The sequence below is a fragment of the Melanotaenia boesemani genome, chromosome 5, assembly GCF_017639745.1.
Source record: "Melanotaenia boesemani isolate fMelBoe1 chromosome 5, fMelBoe1.pri, whole genome shotgun sequence".
Taxonomy (NCBI): Eukaryota; Metazoa; Chordata; class Actinopteri; order Atheriniformes; family Melanotaeniidae; genus Melanotaenia; species Melanotaenia boesemani.
In genome coordinates, this window is record NC_055686.1 from 4,617,906 (window position 1) to 4,641,202 (window position 23,297).

Below are 23,297 nucleotides of genomic sequence, written 5' to 3' on the forward strand. Positions count from 1 at the left end.
AGATTTTTTATTTTAACATGGACTTTTATTCCAACATGTCCATTCTCATCTATTTAAAACATTTAAGATAAAAGTCAGAAATGGAGAAACAAAGAATCCTCACAACCTGAACACAGTGAATTCTGAACATCCCAAATATGCAGAAAACCTCCTGATTTCTTTGTGAGTGTGTAAAAGTCAATTCTACTTTAATTCGAGCAGCTAAAAACCTCTTCAGCACCACAGTCCTGTGATGACGTATGGAGGGGGTTGGAGCGTGGGGAGGTGGGCTTTATGTGTGTCTAGCTGTCCTGGATCTGACTTTAGGGCAGCTGGTTTTGTCCATGAAGGTCAGGTCTCCTTAATTCAGTCAGTCTGGACAGGACCGGAGAGGACACAGTTTCTTTTAACTGCTGCTGACACTTTGGACAGAAGTCCATCCAGAAATATCAGCAGAGCTGCTTTCAATGTGCCCCAGTAGTTGTCCAGGTCTGCAGGATGCCTCCATATGGATCAGAAAGCTTTGTGAGTCTGGTCAGGAAGTGAACAAATTCTTCAGGGCTGTCTTAGACCAGATGACTTTGTCTTTTCAGTCCATCCCAGAGTTCAGTGACTGGAACTCTGTACGCTGCATTTCCATCTGCATTTTAGTTGAGCTGTTCACACCTGGCTGTTCAAAAATCCACTTTTAAAGAAAGGCAGAAAACACCAGAGATTGAGTAGAATTGACAATTCTTTGTTTAGCCAGCAAAAAGAAAGCCATACATATCTCTTAAGAGGAGGTCCATCTTAGCCTTAGCTGCTGAGCTCTAGTACAGGAAGTGCAGAGTCCCTCAGGTTCAGCCAGAAAGAGCAGCCTACCTCAGTTATCCTCCTCATTTTATACTGAGACAGTGCATGTGGCTATGTGCGTGCATGTTGTGCGCGTTCATGTAAATGTGTATTTTTGCAAGGTGCGTTGTTCCTCTTCTTGACTTCTCTCCCAGGCTCTTTCCCACAGTCAGACCTCCTCTTTGGGTGAGATCTGCAAAACAAGTTTGATCCTCCCTATTTCTGCATTATTCCCTTATCACACTCTCTCTGAATTATCTTCTCAGTAGCTTTCCACTGCTGGGTACCCAGAACAGTTTCAAGGTCCTTTGCATACTTTTACCCAGCTATTTTCTCAATATGTGAATTTTTGTCTCAGTAACCCTGTGTAAGTCTGTGTCCTGCTTAATGTGTGTGTACTACCTATAAGCTGTTGTAACCGGAAGTACCGAGCTACGCACTTCCAGGTAAGCAAACCGCGGCACACCGGCTCGGTGATTAATGGCTGCTATAAAGAGAGCTAGAACGTCACAGCGGCAGGTTTGTGCGTGTGTTCATCTTTGCTGATTTGCGGTGTGCACCCTGGCTCGGTAGGTGAATGGCTTAAAGGCTGCTGTGAAGTGTATGTACTGGCATTCTAAATCGCCTCCCTCCTTGTTGGTGTAGGTACCGCTTTAGAACCCAGGCGGCTAGCTCACACACGAGCAGAAACCTCTGTATGGCAGAAGGTATGGCGATGTTTTTTTATTTGTGTTTCAGCTGTCATCACTGGAGTGGCCTCCCCCCTCACTGGCTTGGACTGCTCTTTTAATTTTTGTGTTGGTTATGGTTAATAAAATATTGTGATCCTGAAGGGGATAGTTGCCTCTGCCATCTTTTATCAACTGGGGTCCTTGTATTTAGACCTTGGGGCTTAGTTAAGGGTTTGCACAAGGAGCCTGACGTCCTCTGGTGCGAATTTACGACCGCGTCACATTCTGGCGTTGTCAGGCAGGATCATTATAGCATGTTTAGGTTGGGCTGGCAACAATTAGTGTACTGTCAGAGGTATTTTGGTTTTGGAGATTATCTATTGGGTTGTTTTTTTTTTTTTTTTTTTTGGAACAAAATGGCAGTGTGTGGTTGACGGATCCCGAGGGCAGCTGTGGATGACTGACAAACCAGAGTGATGTGAGCACCCCCTCACTCATTCTACGGCCATGGAGGACGAAGTTCAAGAACTGAGAGACCTTGTCCAGAAACTGCGCGTGGAGAATGAACAGCTAAAACAAGTGCAGGTTCCAGAGAGTTCAGCAGCCATTGGTGCTGGCCCTAGTGGGGTAACAAACCCCTATAGGCAAGATGGTTCCTCTGGGGTACAGCGGTGTGTTGTTATCTCCCTTGGGAGAGGAGGTGTCCGACCTTTAGGGGATCATCTGGGATCCTGGTAGAAGACTGGATAGAGGAGGTTGAAGCCTCCCTTAGAGCTCGACACCTGGAGCCAGTTGATCAGGCGTATTTTATATATGATCATTTGGAGGGTGACGCGAAAGAGGAGATCAGGTATAGGCCTATAGCTGAGAGGGAGGATCCAGAGAAAATTTTAACTGCGCTTCGGGCTTTGTATGGTTGTGTGCAGTTTTATGTAGCTCTGCAACAGAGCCTTCTTTTCTATGAGACAGCGCCAAGGAGAGTCCCCTCAAGAATTCTCACAGCCTTGTATTGTCTCATGGAGAGAATTAAGCGTAGTGCTTTAGGCAGGACGATTGATGCACCTGTTTTGCTTAGAGACCAGTTCGTCAAACATGTTCTGGATCTGAGCCTGCGTAGAGAGTTGAAAAGGATGGTACGGCAGAAACCAGGGTCCAGTCTCCTGGGCGTCAGGGCAGAGGCTATCCTTTGGGAAAACGAGGGGCGACCTGAGGGTCCCAGGGGTGGAGATTATCCCGTCCCCTCAGGTAGTGCAATACAGTCGGTGAGAACTGAGGGACCCACACTGTCAAGTAATAGGGGTGACACAGGAGTGGCAGAGCTAAGAGAGTTGCTGTTGAGGCAGCAGGAACAAATTAACCAGCTGACACAGAACATGCTTGCCCTGCAGATGTCCTAAAGGCGCCCCCCCCCCGGCCAAAAAAGGTCAGCACTATTATATGTAGGCGCTGCCAAGGACATGGCCACTATGCCCGGGACTGTGATAGCGACCTTGTCAGACCCCAGGTGCAGCAGCCTGACGCCTCACTTCTTCATGGGGTCACCAACAGGCGTTCAAGAGGTAAGGGGGCTCATTCCCCCCTGAGTGCCGGAGCCAAATACCAAGAGGGGAGAAGGTCAACCCAGCCATGCCTGGCACATCGGCTCACACCTCAGTGCCCAGCTTGGTGTCCCCTTGTCCCCAGGTAATTGTGCACTTAGGAGACATAATGGCTAACTTCTTGCTGGATACAGGGTCGATGGTTGCTACGGTAATGGAGAGCTTCTTTACCAAGCATTTTCAGGCTGCCCCTAGGCCCTGTCGTTGGTTGCAGTTATGGGCAGCTAACGGGCTAGAAATACCCTATCAAGGATATGTGGAGTTAGATGTAAAGGTCTTTGATAGAGTTATCCCGCGCCGAGGCATCTTGGTAGTGAAGGACCCGCCGGGGCCAGGGGTTTCAGAGACTTCGGGGGTGCTAGGGATGAATGTTATCAGGGAGTGTTACCAGGAGCTTTTTAGCCAGTATGGCTCTGATTTGTTCAATCTCTCGGTGATCAAGCAAGCCCCCCTGTTGTGGCAAAAGGCTTTGCAGCAATGCCACTCCGTTCAATTGCACCCCCGATGCCCCCAGTCTGGTTTAGCGCGAGTGGGACATCCAGTCATTATCCCTGGGGGCACTGTAAAGTGGGTTACGGCAACATGCTCATTTTTGTTTAGTGAGCAGGCGGCCTCTACGCTAATTGAACCCCTCGGACAGGATCAGTCCTTGCCCCACTGGAATATTAATTCCCCAGCTATGGGTGACGGTGGATAAAGGCATAGTACAGCTGCAGTAGTGAATGTGGGTGAGACAGATGTGGTTTTACAACCTCATCGCCCTATTAGGAACCCTAAGTGTGCAGAAATTGTTAACCTTCCATCAGGGGTTTCCTTGGTAGAGCAGCAAATGGGGTAGCGTTACGGCTACAGTCACCGCCCAAGAGATTCGGGTCAGTACAGTGGAGGAACAGATCGGCGCATTGGACTTGACGGCACTTTCAGCACCAGACCAGGAAAAGGTCAGGGCACAATTGTTGAATCGGGCGACTGTTTTTGCTACATCTGACCTCGACCTCAGGTGCACTAATCTGTTGGTACATGACATCCCCTTTCTTGACGAGGTGCCCATTAGGCAGCGTTACAGACGAATCCCCCCTTCCGATTACAATGAGGTTAGGGCACATATACGTAAGCTGTTGGACAGCCAGGTGATACGGGAGAGCTGCAGCCCTTACGTTTCCCCTGTGGTGTTGGTCCGGAAAAAGGATGGCAGCTTGAGATTGTGTGTTGATTATCGGCTGCTAAATGGCAAGACACGCAAGGACGCCTTCCCACTGCCAAGGATTGAGGAGTCCTTGGATGCCTTGTCCAGGGCAAAGTGGTTTGCAGTTGGTGCTCCCAGAGAGCCATAGGGAAGAGGTATTCCAACAGCTCCACACTTACCACGGACACCGGGGCATTGAGCGCACAACAGAGTTAATTCGCCAGAGGTGCTATGGATGCTGTATGGGGCAACAGATCAAGGACTGGTGCCAGAGATGCAAGCGGTGTACACTGGCAAGAGACACAGGGCCACAATTGAGGGCCCCTATGGGTCACCTGCTGGCAGCCAGACCTAATGACATTTTGGCCATAGATTTTACGCTAATGGAGCCAGCTAGGGATGGAAGGGAAAATGTATTGGTGATGACTGATGTCTTTTCAAATCCACTTTGGCTATTCCCACTAGAGTCCACTGTGGCTGACATCCTCACCAGGGAGTGGTTTTATAAATATGGAATACCATCCAGACTGCACACTGACCAGGGCCGGAATTTCGAGGGTGAGATAATTCGCCAGCTGTGCGCCATGTATGGTATTCAGAAGTCCAGGACCACCCCGTACCACCCCCAGCGCAATGGGCCAGTGTGAACGGTTTAACCGGACACTTCATGACCTCCTTCGTACCCTACCTCCAGAACAAAAACTTTACTGGCCAGAACATCTTCCGCAGCTGCTCTTTAGTTATAATACTACACCTCATCAGACCACGGGATACTCTCCCTATTTACTGAAGTTCAGCTGAGAGCCTCAGCTGCCGGTTGACTTTTTATTAGGGCGGGTTGAGGAGCCCACCAGAGGGGAGGTTTGTACTTGGGTGTATGACCATCAGAGGAGCGATGATAGAGAGTGCGAGGGACAGGACGAAACGAGCTGCTATGTTGCGTGAAGAGAGGGCTGACAAGCGGAGTGATGATGGAGTTTTGCCGGTCGGGGCAAAGGTTTATTTCCGGGACAACTCTCACTGTGGGCGGAACAAGATACAGGACCGCATGGGCCCCAACGTATGGGAAGTGGTTACCTCGCCTGATCAGGGGGGTCAGGTCTATGGGGTGGCACCAGTACATCGGCTGACAGAAGTGCGACATATACATTGCACCATGTTGAAACTAGTACCCATCATAATCCACCCCGCTTCCATTATGAAATTGGAACATTCACCAGCTGAATCTGATGTTTAAGATGGGGTGTGGGCGGCAGTGGAGCATATGCCACTCATTGATAGGGGGCTGGTGCCTGTCCGGGACGGCATCGCCCCCAGAGAGGCTATTACGGCCGCACCGCCTTTAGGTGAATCGGCTGGGGGTTGTCAGCCTCAGGTTACCCTGAGGCGATCTACCAGGTCGAATGCCGGTAAGCATCATAATCCATATCATCTGCCGATTCCGGCAGGTGGCAGCGTTATGGCGGCTGCAGCTCTCCCAGTCACATGGGTAATTGGCTCCGCTGTAGCATGGTTTAGGCCTTGGGTTTGGAACATTGTCGGGCCGCCAATTTAACAACTGGGGGGTGGAATGTAACCGGAAGTACCGAGCTACGCCCAGGTAAGCAAACTGCGCACACCGGCTCGGTGATTAATGGCTGGTATAAAGAGAGCCGGAACGCTACAGCGGCAGGTTTGTGCTTGTGTTCGTCTTCGCTGATTTGCAGTGTGCGCCCTGGCTCGGTAGGTGAATGGCTTAAAGGCTGCTGTGAAGTGTATGTACTGGCATTCTAAATCGCCTCCCACCTTGTTGGTGTAGGTATCGCTTTAGGACCCAGGCGGCAAGCTCACACAAGAGCAGAAACCTCTGTATGGCAGAAGGCAGAGGTGGGGGGACTCGAGTCGATGACTTGACTCGAGTCCGACTCGAGTCGCCAGATTTGTGACTGTACTTACTTGATCAACATTAAAAAAAGCTTGACTTGACTTTGACTTGCCATTCCTGACATCGACGTGACTTGACTTTTGTCATGTGACTTGCAAAGTCACATGACAAACGTGTCTTGTTAAAACATGTTTTGTTTAAAAAATAAATAAATAAAATTATTAGATCGACGTTGCTTTATTGTGAGCAAGTGCTCCTGACCTGCTGCATATCAGCAAACCTGGCATACCCCTCTCCTCACACAACGCGACGTGCCTGCACGAGTCTAGTGCTGATCAGCAGGAAGGTGGAGGGCACATCTGACCAACACCATCCAGAAAATAATACATTTTGGATTCAAAGATACCAGACAACAGCAAATAAAAGAGGAGCGACATGCAACACCCTGCAATGTTAAAGTTAGTGATACTGCAAGCACTACGTCGAATTTCATCCGACATTTCAAGACACGCTCATAAAGAAAGGTGAGTAACATGACGTAACTTAGGTTAAAAGCTAGAGGATTAACGTCCTGATTATTTTTTTTGTGTTAATACGTTAATATTTTTCTTATCAATGATTTTTTACTTTAGCTAAAAATAAAAAAGTGGCAGTAGCTGCAAGCAGCGCTAACGTTAGTGCTAACTAATTTAGCTGTAACACCAGAACTGGCTAATGTTAGCATACCCGCCTAAATATCTATTACCACTAATACCTGTAATGTGGTTTTGGTAACTTATAATAATGAGGTTATAGTGTAACCTCATTGCAGTCATAACATCTGGAAAAAAACGTATTGATTCCTAGTACATATTTTTTTTTTCAGATGTTATGATTATGGTGCATTGTAGGTAATGTTAGGGCACATGTTCAACATTGACGCCAGGCAAAGTTGTTTCTCTTCCCATCTTGTCCTTATGTTATATGAAGTCTAATTTAGTGCCTCCTTAAATGCCTCTGCCTTCCTTTCTGTTGGCTGTTTTGCATAGCCCTTTGTGTGCATCACACACACTCTCTTTTGCGTTTGCAGCTAGGGCTGCAACTAATGACTATTCTGATGGTTGATTAGTCACTGACTATTAGAACGACTAGTCGACCAATCGGATTATGTATCATGATTATTATAAATGGATCTTATTTCACTTTCAGCCTTAAAATCTTGTATGAAATTATGTAAGTCCGACGTGCCTCCCCTTTTTAAATGTTTAAGCATTGCAGACGTATTTCCGTTGTACACAAGGTCCGCTTTACAAATCTCATATGTATTTAATTTATTTTGTAAGTTTAACATGAAGTTATCCCAGACTTTTGACGTTCTCCACCGCCGTTTTGTTCCCTAGTCCACCGCCATATTGTTCCCCTGGCAGACTTTATTGCGCATGTGCAACTCTCAGCAGAGATAAGAAAAGAAGATGATGTCTCACTGTGTAGTTTTTCTTTTCCCTCTTTGCGCATGTGCATTGTGTAACTCTCAGCAGAGATAGGACTAGAAGACGATGTCTCACTCTGTAGTTTTTTTTCCAACGACAATAGTCGACGGCTAAATTTGTTGTCGACTATTTTTATTGTCGACTATTGTCGACAGCGTCAACTAATCGTTGCAGCCCTATTTGCAGCCCTGAGTTTTAACACCAAAACTGCTTGCCTAGAATGAGTCTATATGTATTTAAAACTTTATTTTCAGACGTTATGGAAGTTTTGGTGTTTAAGCTCATTGATGCAAACACAAATGGTCAAAAAAAGAGCTAATTAAGGCACTAATTTAGACGGGAAGAAAAACAACTGCATACATAAATTTGAACTAGTTCTCTTTTCCTGACCATACAATGCATATGCATTCCTGAGCTTAAACACCAAAACTGACTAGTGTGCTTTCTAAATATCTATGTATGCATGCAATGAGGCTATATTAAAACTTTACTTTCAGATGTTGTGACTCCTTTGTAGGCAGTAATGGCAAGCTGTGTGCAGCGAATACATGAATTTAAAATGTATCTTTTCTCTCCCCCCTCTGTCCCAAATGTTTAGATACGAAGAGTACCTTCGCTCAAAAGCAGCTCCTTTGACAGACTCAAGTCAGCCCCAGATCTCCCAGTTCATCACAAGCAACAAGCAACACTACAGTACTAGCCATCCCCAGCAGAACGCCATCACACGTTCAATACTTTTAGACCTGGTTATTGATTGCAACTTGCCATTGTCTGTCATAGAACACCCAAGTTTCCGGCGCTTCATGTCTGTTGTTGACATAAGGTACAACCCTGTAAGCCGAAGAACTCTTACTTCAAAACTGGATGGTGTAATGCTGGAAAAGCAGACAAAACTGAAGAACAGTCTTGCAAATGCTGAAAATCTATCAGTCACAGTTGACATATGGTCAGATCGGAAAATGCGGGGCTTCCTAGGAGTTACTGCTCACTGGTTGGATAATGGAGAAGGTGGTGGAATAGTCCTGAAATCTGCTTTGCTGGCTTGTAAGAGGTTCAGCGGTTCCCATACAGGGGAAAGAATATGTGAGGAATTTGAGCAAATATGTGAAGAGTACCAAATCAAAAGGAAGCTATTGCACATCATATGCGATAATGCTGCAAATATGAGAAAAGCATTCAGCACTTGTTTTCCACAACATGGAGATGAAGAGGATGACGATGATGAAGGAGTTGAGGACGACAACTTGTGGACTGACTTGCCAGTCGAAGACCAAGAGAGAGTGGATCTTTTTCTCCAAGCTAAATCTCAGACAAGACAGCAGTGTTTTGCCCACACGCTGCAGTTAGTTGTGGGGGATGGCTTAAAAGACACAAAAATAGCTAATGCAGCTCTTGCAAAGGCCTGCAAACTGAGCAATTTACTCCACAGCAGCACTTCGTTCAAGGACATTTTTGAGAGAGAGTTTGGGCAATCTGGCATCCCTTCCTCAGTTGTCACACGTTGGAACTCAACGCTTAGGCAGTTGAAAGCGGTACTGAAATGTGACTCCACAAAGCTCACAGCCATTCTTCAAGAGTCTGGCCACAAAGAGACAGCATTCACATCAAGAGAATGGAGTCAAATTCAAGAGTTGGTGCGTGTGCTTGAACCTTTTGCCCAGGCCACCGACCTCACTCAAGGTGAAAAAGTGGTGACCATAAGTGCAGTGGTTCCCTGTGTCCTCTCCCTCAACCACCATCTGGAACACTTAAAAGGCACTATGTGCTACTTGGGGGCCTTCATCAAAACCTTACAGACATCTCTTCAAAGGAGGTTCAAGGGGATTTTCGTAAATGTGAAGATGGCAGAAAACTCATCATCTGATTGCCAGCCATTGCCCTTCTCTGACCCACTGTATCTGAAGGCAGCCATGCTGGATCCTTCTTTTGGCAGCATGTGGGTCACACATGATGTTTTGGTCCCTGACAACACTAAGGAGGAGGTATCAAAGATGATCAAAGGTATGTTACAACTTTATAGTAAATACATGTCAAGTTAACCCATGTATAAAAAATATTACAGTATATACACATTATCGTATTATTTGGTGATTGAGTGATATTGTTTTTGCTTTTGCTCAAGACTTGATTCTGGAAGAAGCGGTGAAAGTCACTCCAACAAACACACGCATAGAAGAGGAAGAAGAGGTCCAGGCGACAGAGCCTCAGTCAAGCCTCTTTGCATCCTACCACAACAAGAGACAAAAGAAGGACTCCGCTTCAACACCTCATATGCAGCTCACACACTTCTTGGACATTTGTAGTGGACAGGACTGCCTCCACTTCTGGACACTGAACAGACACACCCTTCCTTCTCTCTTCAAGGTTGTGGTAAGACTGTTGCATATCCCTGCATCCAGTGCCCCGGTTGAACGTGTGTTTAGCCATGGTAGTGTGATCATGAGACCCCATCGGTCACAACTCAGTGCAAAGGTTTTAACTAGTTTAATTTTTTGCAAGTGTAATGGCCACTGGTAATTGCTCACAAGTCAAGATATTCTGATGCTTTGTTACTGTAGGCTCACATTGTTTCACACTTTTGTTAAATTAAGCACATTTTAACTGTTCCTATGTTTCTTTTCATATACCGTATGTGATCGTTGCCACAGATACCCGACCCCAAAATGAGCAATTCAGTATTTGAACATGTGTGCACATTTAGCTACAGTGCTTCACTCATTCGCACGCACGCACGCACACACATACACACACACACACACACACACAATGAAAAACAACTGTTGTTTTCTGACTCAGGATAACATAAGTGATAATGGTATTTCATATTATACAGAATGAATGGAGGCAAGTGTATGTATCCAGATTTCTGAAACATGATACAAATAGTTTATAAAAGTCATTGGTAGTTAACTGGTTAAAACATGCAGACACAACTACTGTTCATTGTCCTTTCTTCCTGTTGTGTGCTCTCTCTCTCTGTCTCATTCAAAATTAAAATAAAAATTTGCTGTTTTGAATTCATTCATGTTGAGCTGATTCATTTACTTGTCAGCTTACATAAAAAAGATTTTGACTCTGAAAAACAGGTTTGGTGAAATACAGACAAATCTAATGACTTGACTCGTGACTCGACTTGACTTGCTTGACTAAAGCTCTGCTTGGACTTGACTTACTTGATCCTCCCATAGAGACGACTTGGACTTACTTGAGACTTGAGGGCTAAGACTTGTGACTTACTTGAGACTTGCATGTATGGGACTTACTCCCATCTCTGGCAGAAGGTATGGCGATGTTTTTTTATTTGTGTTTCAGCTGTCATCACTGGAGTGGCCTCCCCCTCACTGGCATGATAAAGAAAAAAAATCATACAATAAATATTAATATTTTCCATATTTTCTGCTCCTCAGCATATCGCCAACATCAACTTTACAGAAATATTTGTTATACACCATGACTCTCTACAGTCTGTGTAATGTCTTCAGAATCAGATCAGAATCCGAAATACTTTATTAATCCCTTTGGAATTCCTAAGTGAAATTTGTGTCTTTAATGTATTTGTGAGAGAAATATTCACGTTTATCGTACAATAAAGTGCAGAGAAAAGTCAGCAGGTGAGGCAAACAGTATTTTGTCTCACCTCAAGGGGGCGCACTCACACACCAAATTAGCAGCCTTTTTCAGTATTGGAGACTTTTGTAGACTGACCTATATGAAAGTAGTTTATTCTTTTCAATGAGGAGTGGGTGCTGCTGTGCAGGCCCCTCCTGTCCAAAAGCAATCAGAAGAGGCTTCTGGCAGCAGCTGTAGCTGCATTCAAAGCAGGAGATGATCACCTGTTTAATGACCAGGCTGAAAATGAAACGTTCAAAGCTGCTGCAGGATGATCTCGTGCTGGCTTACCGTCAGATAATAATGTCTATTAATGAAGAGTGTGGAGGAAAACAAGTGTTGTGAAATGTTGCAGCCTCCTAATTAAAAAAAACTACACTTAATAAAATTAAACTAGAATGAAAGAAAATATTAACCAAAGAATTTGTTTTATTTTTATTAGTTTTGCCTTTTTAAACATTTTTAGCTTGTCTTTTCGTCCATGTTTTCCTTTCCCATGACATTCCTCTCCACAGCAGCATCCATGTACCAGGCTATTATGCACATTAGATGATGACATTTAGCAATTTGTAAAGACTTTAGGACAACCAGTAACTACTTTTCTCACTGAAGAGTTAGTAACAGTGGGTGTGTGAGTGTAATTAAAAGAGTAATGCTGATAGGATATGAAGCATTACTAGTAGTTGCATGCTGTTGAATGAATATTGAAATAAGATGCTCTTTTTAGTTCTTACATTTGTAAATCAGTGCCTCACTAACCATAAACTTCACCGCACATCACTGCTCATTATATTGTTTCAGTGTTAACATTGCCATCAAAAATGTGACATTCTCTCTCTACATTACTTGAAGATATTTTGCCACAACTTCAGTGTTTTTATTATATCACGTGAGCATGTTCTGTATTTTCTTTTATAGAAATTTTATCTGTTTACCGTTGTGCTGCTACTGTTAATTCTGACTGAGAATTTAAATTAAAACTTGTATGAAAAAGTAAAACTGTCAACTTTCTCATCTGGTTAACAATCATGTTTTCTGTTCGGTGTTTATCTCCACAAGATTTTTTAATGTAATCGAAATTTAATGTAATTTTCATTATCAAAACTGACACTGGCTATTTATGTTCTTAAGAGGCAATGAAAAGTCAAAAGACTTCAAAAATGTCTTTGACACACTTTAATATTCATGTTTAAGTCATGTACAAAAACAAAAAAATGCACATTTTTGCTGCACAAATAATATAAAAAAATCTTCCAACTGTCTGACTGTACACACACATCATCGTCATCATGTGTCTTATCCTCTGATCAGCTGATCACCATCTTCTCCAGCATCAGGTGTTTTCTTCATGGTCTGTAATTTTCCAGGGTCTGCATCCTGGTGGACTCCATCTCTGCTTCTTGCAGCATCTCTTTCCTCAGCTGATCCGTCTTCTTCGTTTGTGGGTGTAACTGGTGTGTGTCCCAGAAGCAGTGATGGTGAACAATCTGAGCCTCCATCATTTCTTAAGCTGGTTGACCTGCAATCACATGTTTGTTGTTATTAAAAAACTAGTTAACGTTGGATGTTTCCATTATATTTCACAATCTTAACCACTTAATCCAACCAATTAACATCCCATCAGATCTCTCAGAGCACTCTTGGTATTTACCTGTGTTAGAGTAAGCAGAAGTTGACAGTTTAAAGTTTCTCCCTTAAGGTTGGGTAATGATTTGCGGTCTCACCCGCCCTGCAGAGGACAGGATATGGCGGTCACTGCGCTGTGCGATAAGGGTCATAAAGTGTTGTATGCTGATGTGTTTCCTTGTTTGAACTTTGCTTGAACTTTGCTTGCTCTACTGAAGTGCAATTTCTGCTCAATAAAGAGGCTGCTCTGGGGTTGAGACTTCGGAGTTGACACCAGACACTCTCTGAGTGCTGAACCACCGTCTCTCCCCATCATGATGAAGCTGACTTCACTCTGAGTTCTTTGTGTCTTATTTTATGATAGAAAAATACCCATCAACCTGCATCCTTAAAATCATTCACTCTGTGATGTTTTATATAAAGATGATTAAACAAAATAAACTGATCAAACACAAACAGATTAACCCATTTCTATTTCCCTCCCTCTTTGTCTGTAGTTTACAAGTAAAGTTAAACAATGTGAATATTGTAACTTCAGAAAGCCAAATAAAGCTTATTCATTAACATTACTTAGGCAATAAAAACAACGGAAACAACAAAAAACTACTTGCCTTTATGAAAATGTCAAGAGCAAACACGTATGAAGGGAGATGGTGTTGAAAGTGATGTCGTTCCTTCACCACTGCGTTGTAGCTACTTTTCTACATTTTTTATCGCGTGACTTATTATGGCAGTCTTTCACACAACACGAGACTCCCATTTTATAATATTTTATAAAATAAATAAATAAAAATAAAATAAATGACGCTCAAATTAAATTTAGTTAAAAGCTAAGCTAAAAAGGTAGGTCTTAAGCCTCTTTTTAAAAATGTACACTTTCTCTGCAGCCCTGAGGCCCTCAGGCCGACTGTTCCACAGATGAGGGCCGTAACAATAGAACGAGGCCTAGAACAACTAAAAGACCAGTATCAGAGGACCTCAGGGGCCCGCGAGGATTCCTGACTTAAAAGAAGACCTGATAAATAAGATGGCCCAAGACCATTAAGACATTTATAACCTGCTAAAAGAACCTTAAAATAAATCCTGAAACACACGGGGAGCCAATGCAGCGATTTTAAAACAGGTGTGATGTGTTCCCGCCCTCTGGTCCTCGTCAGAACTCGTGCCGCTGAGTTCTGAAGTAGTTGTAAGTTTAAGATGGACATTTTAAGAAGACCAGAGAGCAGGGCATTACAGTAATCAAATCTACTAGAAATAAAAGCATCAGCACCTCTGTGCTGGCAAGGGAGAGAAATGAGTGGACTCTGGCGATGTTCCTCTCTGTCCTCAATGTTAACAGTAACATTACATTTCACAGCTAGCTAAATACAAGCTAACGTTAGCATTGATTTTCAACCCTGTTACTTTAATTGCAGGAACAGGGTTGCATCTATTTCATTTCACTCAGAAGGGCCAATCCATTACCTAAAGTAAGATTAAATGTGTGTATAATTTAGCATCATATGCTTGTTTAAAAGTATTACTGTAGTATTTATTATATGACTAGCCCCTCTTTTCGTTTTATTGCCACCTGGCAGCATAATGTCAATTTGGCAAAAACTTCCTGGATTATTAACTGAACATGAATTCAGCTGTTTTACTGTAAATGTTTTTAACTGTAAGTTATATATGTCCTGAATATTTACAATAGACTTTATGTTTTTAAAATGTATTTATGCACAGTTCCTGCACGCCACTCAGTGCTGCTGAAAAACAGAGACGGTACCGTGCAGGCGTGATGCTGATGAACAGAGGAGACAGCAGTACTTAGAAAGAGATCGAGAGAAATGGAGGAAAGATGTAGAAAAAGGACAGAAAAAAGGCAAAAAGACTGCAGTTTGAGAGATCAGCGTGCCCAGAGAAAGAACTGGAGAGGCTCGCAAGAGGTGTAATGCTAGGAAAACTTTACTTGGAGGTTTAAACACCCTCCAGTCAGCCCAGAATCTTCAGTCATTTCTCAACCTGGAACGTCAAGGTCAGGACAGAAGTATGTAGGGATGCAAGTTAGTGGAAGCACAGATCAATTACCAAAGTATTCACAATGTTACAGCAAACATCTATTTTGGTGAGCAAAATGTATATATATATATATATATATATATATATATATATATATATATATATATATATATATATATATATATATACACACACACACACTTAGATGTGTGATATGCGTGTGTGTGTGTGTGTCATTTTGCGGTAACTAAGTATTCATAACAGGGTTGTACTAAACATGGTGCACACCAAATAAAACATCGAATAAATAGTATATTTTTATACCAAAGCTGGACAAATAAATTTTGTTTATTTATTATGCTGTTTTCTAAAATACATGCTAAAAAAAATCCTTAAATAGTTTATTTTTCTAATGTTTCCATGCCCAAATTGTCCTCTAAATTTGGAATGACCCACTTATGTGATGAGAGGGAAGGAAGGAAGAGGAAGGAAGGAAGGAAGGAATGAAGGTAAGGACGTCTAGCATGCGTATCTTGTTCCAGTTACTTTGTCTTTTTTCTCCAAATCCAAACCATGTGTGTTTAGTTGGTGGAAAACGAAGTTTCTCCATAGCGCTTCCTGTTCCTCAGTCACCAGGAACGAGGAAAGCAGAGACCACGAGCAAAGTTTGAAAGCAATAGTGTTTTAATCGTGTCGTTTGGCTGGTGTAGAAAAAACTAATACGAGAGGAAAACAACAATAAAACACATTCAACACTGGAGCTGCTGCAACAGGCGAACCGTCTGGCACAGCGCCGTCTTTGGCCATGAGATCCAGCATGGATCCATCTCTGCATATCAGCCTTTACAGAAAACGTCTACATGGTCTGATCCAGAACGTCGGGAATCTAAACATAGAACAGCACAGAATCCTGTGTGGTGGAAATAAGCTGAAATAGGTAGAAATGATCATATTTCCTCTGTTTACAGACTAAATATTAAACCTAGTTTTAATGAAGATTCATGTAGTCCTAAAGTCCAGAAGTTGGGCTGAATGTGGATCAGGAGAGATTTGTGACTGAAAGCTGTGGTTCTGCTCTCAGACTGAAGCTTTGTCACGTTTGCTTCATCCTGCAAAGATGCTCCATCTTCCACCAGGACTGATGGAACAAATCCAGTCAGAGATGCAGTTTGTTGGAGGAAGCAGCAGATCTGAGGTCAGTCTGGTCAGCAGCATCTTCCACTGGGATTGATCTGGATTCATTGATCATCATTTGACAGTAAACTGGAGTAAAGTGGGACTCCAGTGAGAATCAAAGCTGCTGTTTGATGGGAAGAAATGAGGCTGGAAAGCTGCTTCTCAGATGTGATGTTGATGTGAAGCTGGAGTCTCTTCACTGATCCAGTTTCTCTTCTTCTCTGCAAACATGATGTTTGTGATGTGAAGAAGAAGAAAGAGCAGCTGCAGCTTTAAATCCACTCACTTCTTCATGGATCTGCTTCTGCAGCAGCTTCTTCACACTGATCATCTGATCTTCACTCACTGTTTGATCCCACTTTCTGATCACTCATCAATAAGCTGATCAGCTGATTTTCTTCTTCTCTCAGACTGTCAGGTGGAGGTGGAGGAGGGGGCGGAGTCTGTCCTGCTGCCCTTCAGAACTACACCAGACCTGCCTGGAGACGCTGAAGTAAAGTGGTGGCGCTTTGAACCTAAACCAGAAATGATGGTCCACGTATACCAGGACAGTTCTGATCAACCTGAAGACCAGGACCAGGTCTACAGAAGCAGAACTAAGATGAATCAAGATCCTCTGGAAACTGGAGACTTCATTCTGACTCTGGATCATCCCAAACATGGAGACAGTGGACGGTACAGATGTACAGTCTTGAGGGGAGAAGCTCTCATGAGACATAAAACAGTTCAGCTGAAAGTTAAAGGTTTGTTTTGTTTGTTTGTTTGTTTGTTTGTTTGTTTGTTTTCTTGTCTGACTGTCTTCTGTCTCCTCTGTAGGGAGAGTTCAGGTCCAGGATCAGAGGACATCAGGAACAGAAGCAGATCCGACTCCTCTGATGGCTGATCAATCAGTCTGATCTTTGATTATTGATCCAATCTGACTTTGGATCAGAGAGAAAATATCAGTGAAGGATCTGATGGACGATGGATGAAGAGAGGACTTGTTCCAGCCTGCAGACGTAGTATTGATCAGTAGTGATCAGTGATGTCAGAGTGGAGTCAGTGTGATGTCACATGTTGATCAGCTGTGTGTTTTGGACTCCAGCATCTTGTTGTTGTTTGTTTTAGACTCTTAGAGTCATGAAGGCGTCCTGCCGTAGATCCTGTTAACTGTGACAGAGGTCTCACTCTGGACCAAACTTTCCAGCATCGTGGAGGACGTTCCCTCACCGTAACATCTGGAGGAAGAGGAGAGGGAACTTCCAAGATGTTCCCTCACCGTAACATCTGGAGGAAGAGAGGGAACTTTCCAGATGTTCCCTCACCGTAACATCTGGAGGAAGAGAGGGAACTTTCCAGATGTTCCCTCACCGTAACATCTGGAGGAAGAGAGGGAACTTTCCAGATGTTCCCTCACCGTAACATCTGGAGGAAGAGGAGAGGGAACTTTCCAGATGTTCCCTCACCGTAACATCTGACCCATCCCCCTGATATTATGTAGAAAATCATTCAGTTTTTGTCTTGTTTAGCAATAAATATGCAATAATTCAAACCGGCATTTAGAGGGTTAAACTAGTGATGTGCTGATCGATTCCAAAATATCGATACTACCGATACCAGCTTTTTATGTTCTAGAATCGATTATCATGTTAGAATATCGATATTTTACTGATTTGGGGTGAAAATGAAGTCTATCATGAACTAGGATACAGTGGAAAGTAACTAGAATATCCGGATCTTCTCTAAATTGTACCCAATTGGCAGGAACTACTTTTTCTTCCGCCTGCCATAGTCCTATGTGAAGTGGCCCAGCGTAGGGGCGCAGCAGCATCTCTCACTCAGGTCGTAGCCTCACGTGTGGAGCTGAACAGCAACGGTGTGATGTATGATGTGTGTGTGAAGACATAGAGATGTTGTAGCAGCACCACAAACCTCCTGAAACATCTGAGAGTCGACCAGAACACAGAATATAATTAAATTATGATGAGGAAGAGGAGGAGATTAGCGGGACAGGTGCTGCAAGGCGAGACACGTCACTCTTGGAGTCCTTTGATGCTGCAGCAGGTACTAACCACTATTCAGAGGGAGGAAACGTGGAGCTGTGGACCACTGATGCTACATGTTGGGAAAGTGGTTTTCATCTGTCTGCTGGGTTCAGGTTTTTGTGTTTGATGTTCAAACTAACAGGAGTTTCCCCTCGTTCTAAAGACTATTGCATCCTGTTTGTTATGTGCAGCATTAAATGTGGTTATGAAATAAGAAAATGCTGCAATAAATATCTGTATGAGTTCAGCTTGGAGTGAAATGTGTCCCTGAGATCAGCTCACATCAGTTCAACAGGCCCAGATTCAGACGGTAAGTCTGGATCTGATGACCCAGAAGGTTCACCTGTAGAGACCTTCATCAGACCTGGTAACACTGTGGAGGGTCATGTGACCTGTAGACTCAGTCCTGATGAGGGAGACAAAACTGATGCTGGTTCTCTCCATCCATCATTTTTCTCCTCTCAGTCCATCCAGCAGAGCATTGGTCCTCCTCACAGCTCAATCTCTAGAGAACAATTCCACTTTGACCACCAGAGGGCAGCGTTGCCTCACGGTAACACAGTTTCAGACTGTTGATTTATAGTGAAGACAACTCACATTATGTCTGCTTTACTTGAGAATTTCACCATTTTTTCTTTACTTTTATAACTTTATAAATCAAAGAGAAATGTATTATTTTTAATCCTTCTTACATGTTAAAAGCTGACTTAGTTATTTGGTTAATGAAGGAGAGATTTTCTTCTTCTCTGTATTGAGACAAGGGAAAATCATGAACTGCCAAGTTAATATGGAATTTATAACCAGGTCTCACAACTAAACATGATACGCTGCAGAAAACAGAAGAATATTTTGTTTAGCTGGTTTCTCCCACACTGAGTATTTGATCAGTGTTGGCTTATTGATCAGTGATCAGAAAGTGGGAGTCAAACACTGGAACATGATCCAGTGTGAGGACGCTGCTGCAGGTGCTGCTACCAGACTCATTTAATAGTTCACTGCTTTCATTCTTCTTCTGCCACAAAAGTTTCAGCAGAAACATGATGTTTGTGGAGAAAAAAGAACATTTGTTCCTCATCTATTTCCTCAGAGAGAGATCAGATGGAAAATGATCAATCCTTCGTAAATCAAAACCACAGTTTAAGACGTTTATTAGCACATAGCAAAGCAGAAGGATTCATGTTACACGACGCCTGTTCCATGTTTCACATCTGCAGCATTCATGGGTTTACACAGCTTCCGTCTTCCTGTCGTCTTCCATGTGAGACAGGACTTTTTATTTCATTCAATAAATCACAACTCATTTTAAAATCAAACACCTTCAATCAGATGTTGAATGAAAAGGAGCAGCAAAAAGGTAAAGTCATTTAAACATCATGGAGCAGCTACACTCAGCTCAGAGTCTCGTCTTCAAACCTCATCACGGAATAATTCTCCAGAAATGAGAGAAGACACAAGAATGTCCTGATAAGACGGTTTTAATGAGGAGAGTCGCTCTAATAATCTTAAAGTTCCACAGTCTCAGAGACGTGCTGATGTTAAGAAAACCTCAAAGATTACTGATCCATTTTAAGCCGTAACACGACTCAGAAATTCCTCCATGACGTAGATTCAGCTTGTTCAGCTGCGTCTCTGTGATGGACATGTACGGCGAGTGGAAGGGGCCAATTCTGTGTTCACCTAGCACGAGAGGATTCTTCACCTCCATGGGAGGAGCTTTAAATGCAGATTTTCTCTGGTTTCCAGGTGGCTGACGCCACATATTGGTCCCACATCTCATGTAGAAATCTGATGGAAAAACAAATATTTCTGCAGAAACACTGAGTGAAGCTGGATTTAACACATTTATCACAATATCTGACAGAAAAACCACAGTTAGATTTTATTTCCCTCATCGTGTTCACACGAAAGAGGAACTGATATCTTTTTTCAAGATGGCTGCCGTGCTGATGTGTTGAAATGACGTAGCTCCACATAGCTCCACAATCTTAATTATATCAAGAAAATAAGACAGCATCCAGCTCACCTGCAGCAATCTTTCATTTGTCTGAAAGAACATGGACTTCAGTACGAAAGTATTTTGAGTTTTGATTAAATATCTACACATTCATGGACAAGTGGCCCATATTTCTGTGTAGCATATTGAAGAAAGTCAAGACCAAGTTAGCTTGCATAGCCTAACTAATCTGGGCACATTTGTTGATACAATGGCCAGTAAAAAACTGGCTGAAGATATTGAAGATATCAAGAAATCTTTGGGCTTCATGTCTCAGGAAATAACTATTGTGGCAAAAGAGCAAAGAGGCCTCAAGGAATTGCTTGAGGAAATCAAACAACTAAAGAAATTGGTACAAGAAAAGGACAAAAAAACTGATCAACTGGAAAGAAGAACTGACGATTTGGAACAGTATTCAAGAATGGATGATCTCCTGATATCAGGGCTTGCCATACAACGTACCTATAAACAGGCCGCAGCCGGCAGTGAGATGGATGGAAACCTGCAAAATCCTGTCAAACCCTGATCTGATGACACTTGAACAACCGGTAATAAAGTTCTTTGACAGCAAAGACATTATAATGGACAGTAAAAACATTGCTGCTTGCCATATTTTGCCTCAGAAACACAGTAAAAAGCCAAATATTATTATTCGCTTTACTAATAGGAAGTACAAAATGGAGGTGATCAAGAATGCCAGAAAATTAAAGTGTACAGACGTTGATGTGAATGAGCACCTAACCAAGAGAAATGCTGAAATAGCAAGAGAAGCAAGGATGTTGAGGAAAGAAAAGAAGGTTCAAGATACCTGGACAAGAAACTGTAAAGTCCCGATTAAGCTGAATGGATCTCCAGAGCAAGCAAAAGTAATAGTCATAAAGGATCTGAAAGAACTGGATCAATATAAAGACCAAACCATGTTGTGGATTACCAAGAAGGAAGAACGAAGGTAACAGAATATGAACAGTTTACTGTCTCATGACAGATGGAGCGGACTCGACTACAAACACAGTAAGAACAGACTTTGGTAATTTTGATTCTGATTATGAAAGACTGCAGTTCAAAATATTTGACTATACAGAGTATAAACAACATGATATGCAAAATGATCTCGATCCTCAGAACAATTTTTACACAAAAATGCAGAACAATTGTGAAATTTTTACTGAGAATCAATTTGACACCCATTTGATTATCAAAGACTCATTATCCATTATTCATTTCAATTGTAGGAGTCTTAACTTTAATTTATCCAAAATCTTAAACTGTTTGAGACAAAGAAAAACTAAATTCTCTGTAATTGCAGTCTCAGAGACCTGGCATTGTGAAGATCAGACTTCTTTGTTTTAAATGGAAGGATATAAAGCATTCTTCAAAAGCAGACCTTCTGTTAAAGGTGGCGGAGCAGCGTTATCTACTGATCAGAATCTGAGATGTAAACTGGTTCGTAACAAGAGTTTAGCCGTGGACCAAGTTATGGAACGTGTCACTGCTGAGATTGAAATAGAAAAGTCAAGAAATGCTTTGATAAGTTGTGTAAAATCGAAAACCAGGGTCTTGTATTAATACATTTCAGAAATGAATGATTGATCTGTATGAGAATAGAAATAACAGGAAAATGATCTTTGTTTGTGGGGATTTTAATATTGACTTGTTGAATCCTCAAGAACAAAACGCAGTCAGAGTTTATCCACCATGTATAGTTTATGTTTGTATCCATCAATAACTAGACCATCTCGCATCATAGCACAACTTTGATTGACAATATATTTACCAACGTTATAGAAAGTGAAATATCTAGTGGACTTTTGATTACTGACATATCTGACCATCTACCAGTCTTTACAGTAATAAAGAGGCTGATTCAATCAGCAAAAGAAAACTAAACCTTTGTAGTGACGAGGTGTGTGACTCAAGAGGCTGTTCATGCATTTAAAAGAGAATTAATGGAACAAAATGGGGGCGATGTTTATGTGGATGGCATAAATATGGCTTACGAAACGTTCCTGAACATTTTTACCACTCTTTATGAAAAACATTGTCCTCTTGTTTATAAAGAAAAGAATAACAAATTTGAAGACAAGCCTTGGATAATAAAAGGTATTCAAACAGCATGTAAGAAAAAGAATAAATTGTACAGAGATTTCCTGAAAAAAGGACAAAAGAGACTGAGTGTGCTTATAAAACATATAAGAATAGACTAACAGGTATTATCAAATCAAGTAAAATGAATTATTTTAGTACTGCTTTTGAAAAAAATAGAAGTAATATTAAAAACATCAGGAATGTATTAAATAAAATAATCAAAAAGGTAAATCAAACTGTTGACATTCCAACTCAATTTATAACAAAAAATCCAATAATTAATCAATCTAAGTAAATAGCAAACCAATTTAATGATTATTTTACTAATATTGGGCCAAAATTGGCCAAAGAAATAGTGAACTCCTGTCAAGCTGATGATGCTTTAAGTAAAATACAGAATTTTGATCAAACTATATTTATTCAAGCCACTGATGAAAATGAAATACTTACTATTGTAAGAAAATGCAGATGTAAAAAGTCAGCTGACTGGAACGGACTGGACATGTCAATGCTGAAAGAAATGATCGAATGTGTTGTTAAACCAATCACCTTTATTTTTAACCTGTCCCTAGAGTCAGGTGTATTTCCAGAAGGGATGAAGATCGCAAAAGTAATTCCTGTTCACAAGGCTGCTGATACACAGGAATTTACTAATTATAGACCTATTTCCATTCTGTTACAGTTTTCTAAGATATTGGAGAAGTTATTCCATAAAGATTATATACTCATATAGAATCACATAACATACTATGTGAACAACAATATGGCTTCAGACCCAACAGAACCACGACCTTAGCGTTAGTGGATCTTGTAGAAAATATTTCAAAAGCAATAGAAAACAAACAATATGCTATTGGGGTATTTCTAGATTTAACCAAAGCTTTTGATACCGTGAATTATAAATTATTATTAAAAAAACTGTACAGATATGGAATTAGAGGTGCAGCACTTTCTTGGATCAGGAGCTATTTGGAGAACAGATCCCAGTATGTCCACATTAATGGTTCTGGTTCCCAGCTGCTGGCAGTGACCTGTGGTCTCCCACAGGGGGCAGTGTCGGGTCCTTTGCTGTTTATTTTGTACATAAATGACATGTTTAGTTTAAAAAAAGTTAACATTTTGTCTTATTTGCTGATGACACTAATATACTTTGCTGTGGTCAGAACTTAGAAACATTGATAGATACAG

At 42.0% G+C, this 23,297-nt stretch overlaps 2 protein-coding genes across 3 annotated transcripts in view; both read left to right on the top strand.

Moving 5' to 3' along the window:
* The window catches only part of LOC121640415, a 601,409-nt gene that overhangs the window by 227,513 nt on the left and 350,599 nt on the right, over nt 1-23,297 (top strand). Inside the window, exon 14 of the mRNA XM_041986133.1 lies at nt 19,540-19,546. Within this exon, the coding sequence (XP_041842067.1) occupies nt 19,540-19,546 (7 nt within the window). The remainder of the gene's footprint in view (nt 1-19,539; nt 19,547-23,297) is intronic.
* Nucleotides 7,748-10,866, top strand: LOC121640445 (zinc finger BED domain-containing protein 4-like). 2 transcript variants are annotated; one of them, XM_041986201.1, is made up of 3 exons: nt 7,748-9,232; nt 9,279-9,599; nt 9,721-10,866. In XM_041986201.1, the coding sequence occupies exons 1-3, from the start codon at nt 9,211-9,213 to the stop codon at nt 10,113-10,115; spliced, it is 738 nt and encodes a 245-aa protein (XP_041842135.1). In that variant the 5' UTR covers nt 7,748-9,210; the 3' UTR covers nt 10,116-10,866. The 2 variants fall into 2 exon arrangements, with proteins under 2 accessions (XP_041842135.1, XP_041842134.1); XM_041986200.1 differs by having other exon boundaries at nt 7,748-9,599.

Coding starts and splice junctions, on each gene's coding strand:
- LOC121640445 (XM_041986200.1), top strand. CDS start 8,147: ATGAATTTAAAATGTATCTTTTCTCTCCCCCCTCTGTCCCAAATGTTT. Junction 9,600..9,720: donor GGTATCAAAGATGATCAAAG/GTATGTTACAAC, acceptor CTTTTGCTCAAG/ACTTGATTCTGGAAGAAGCG.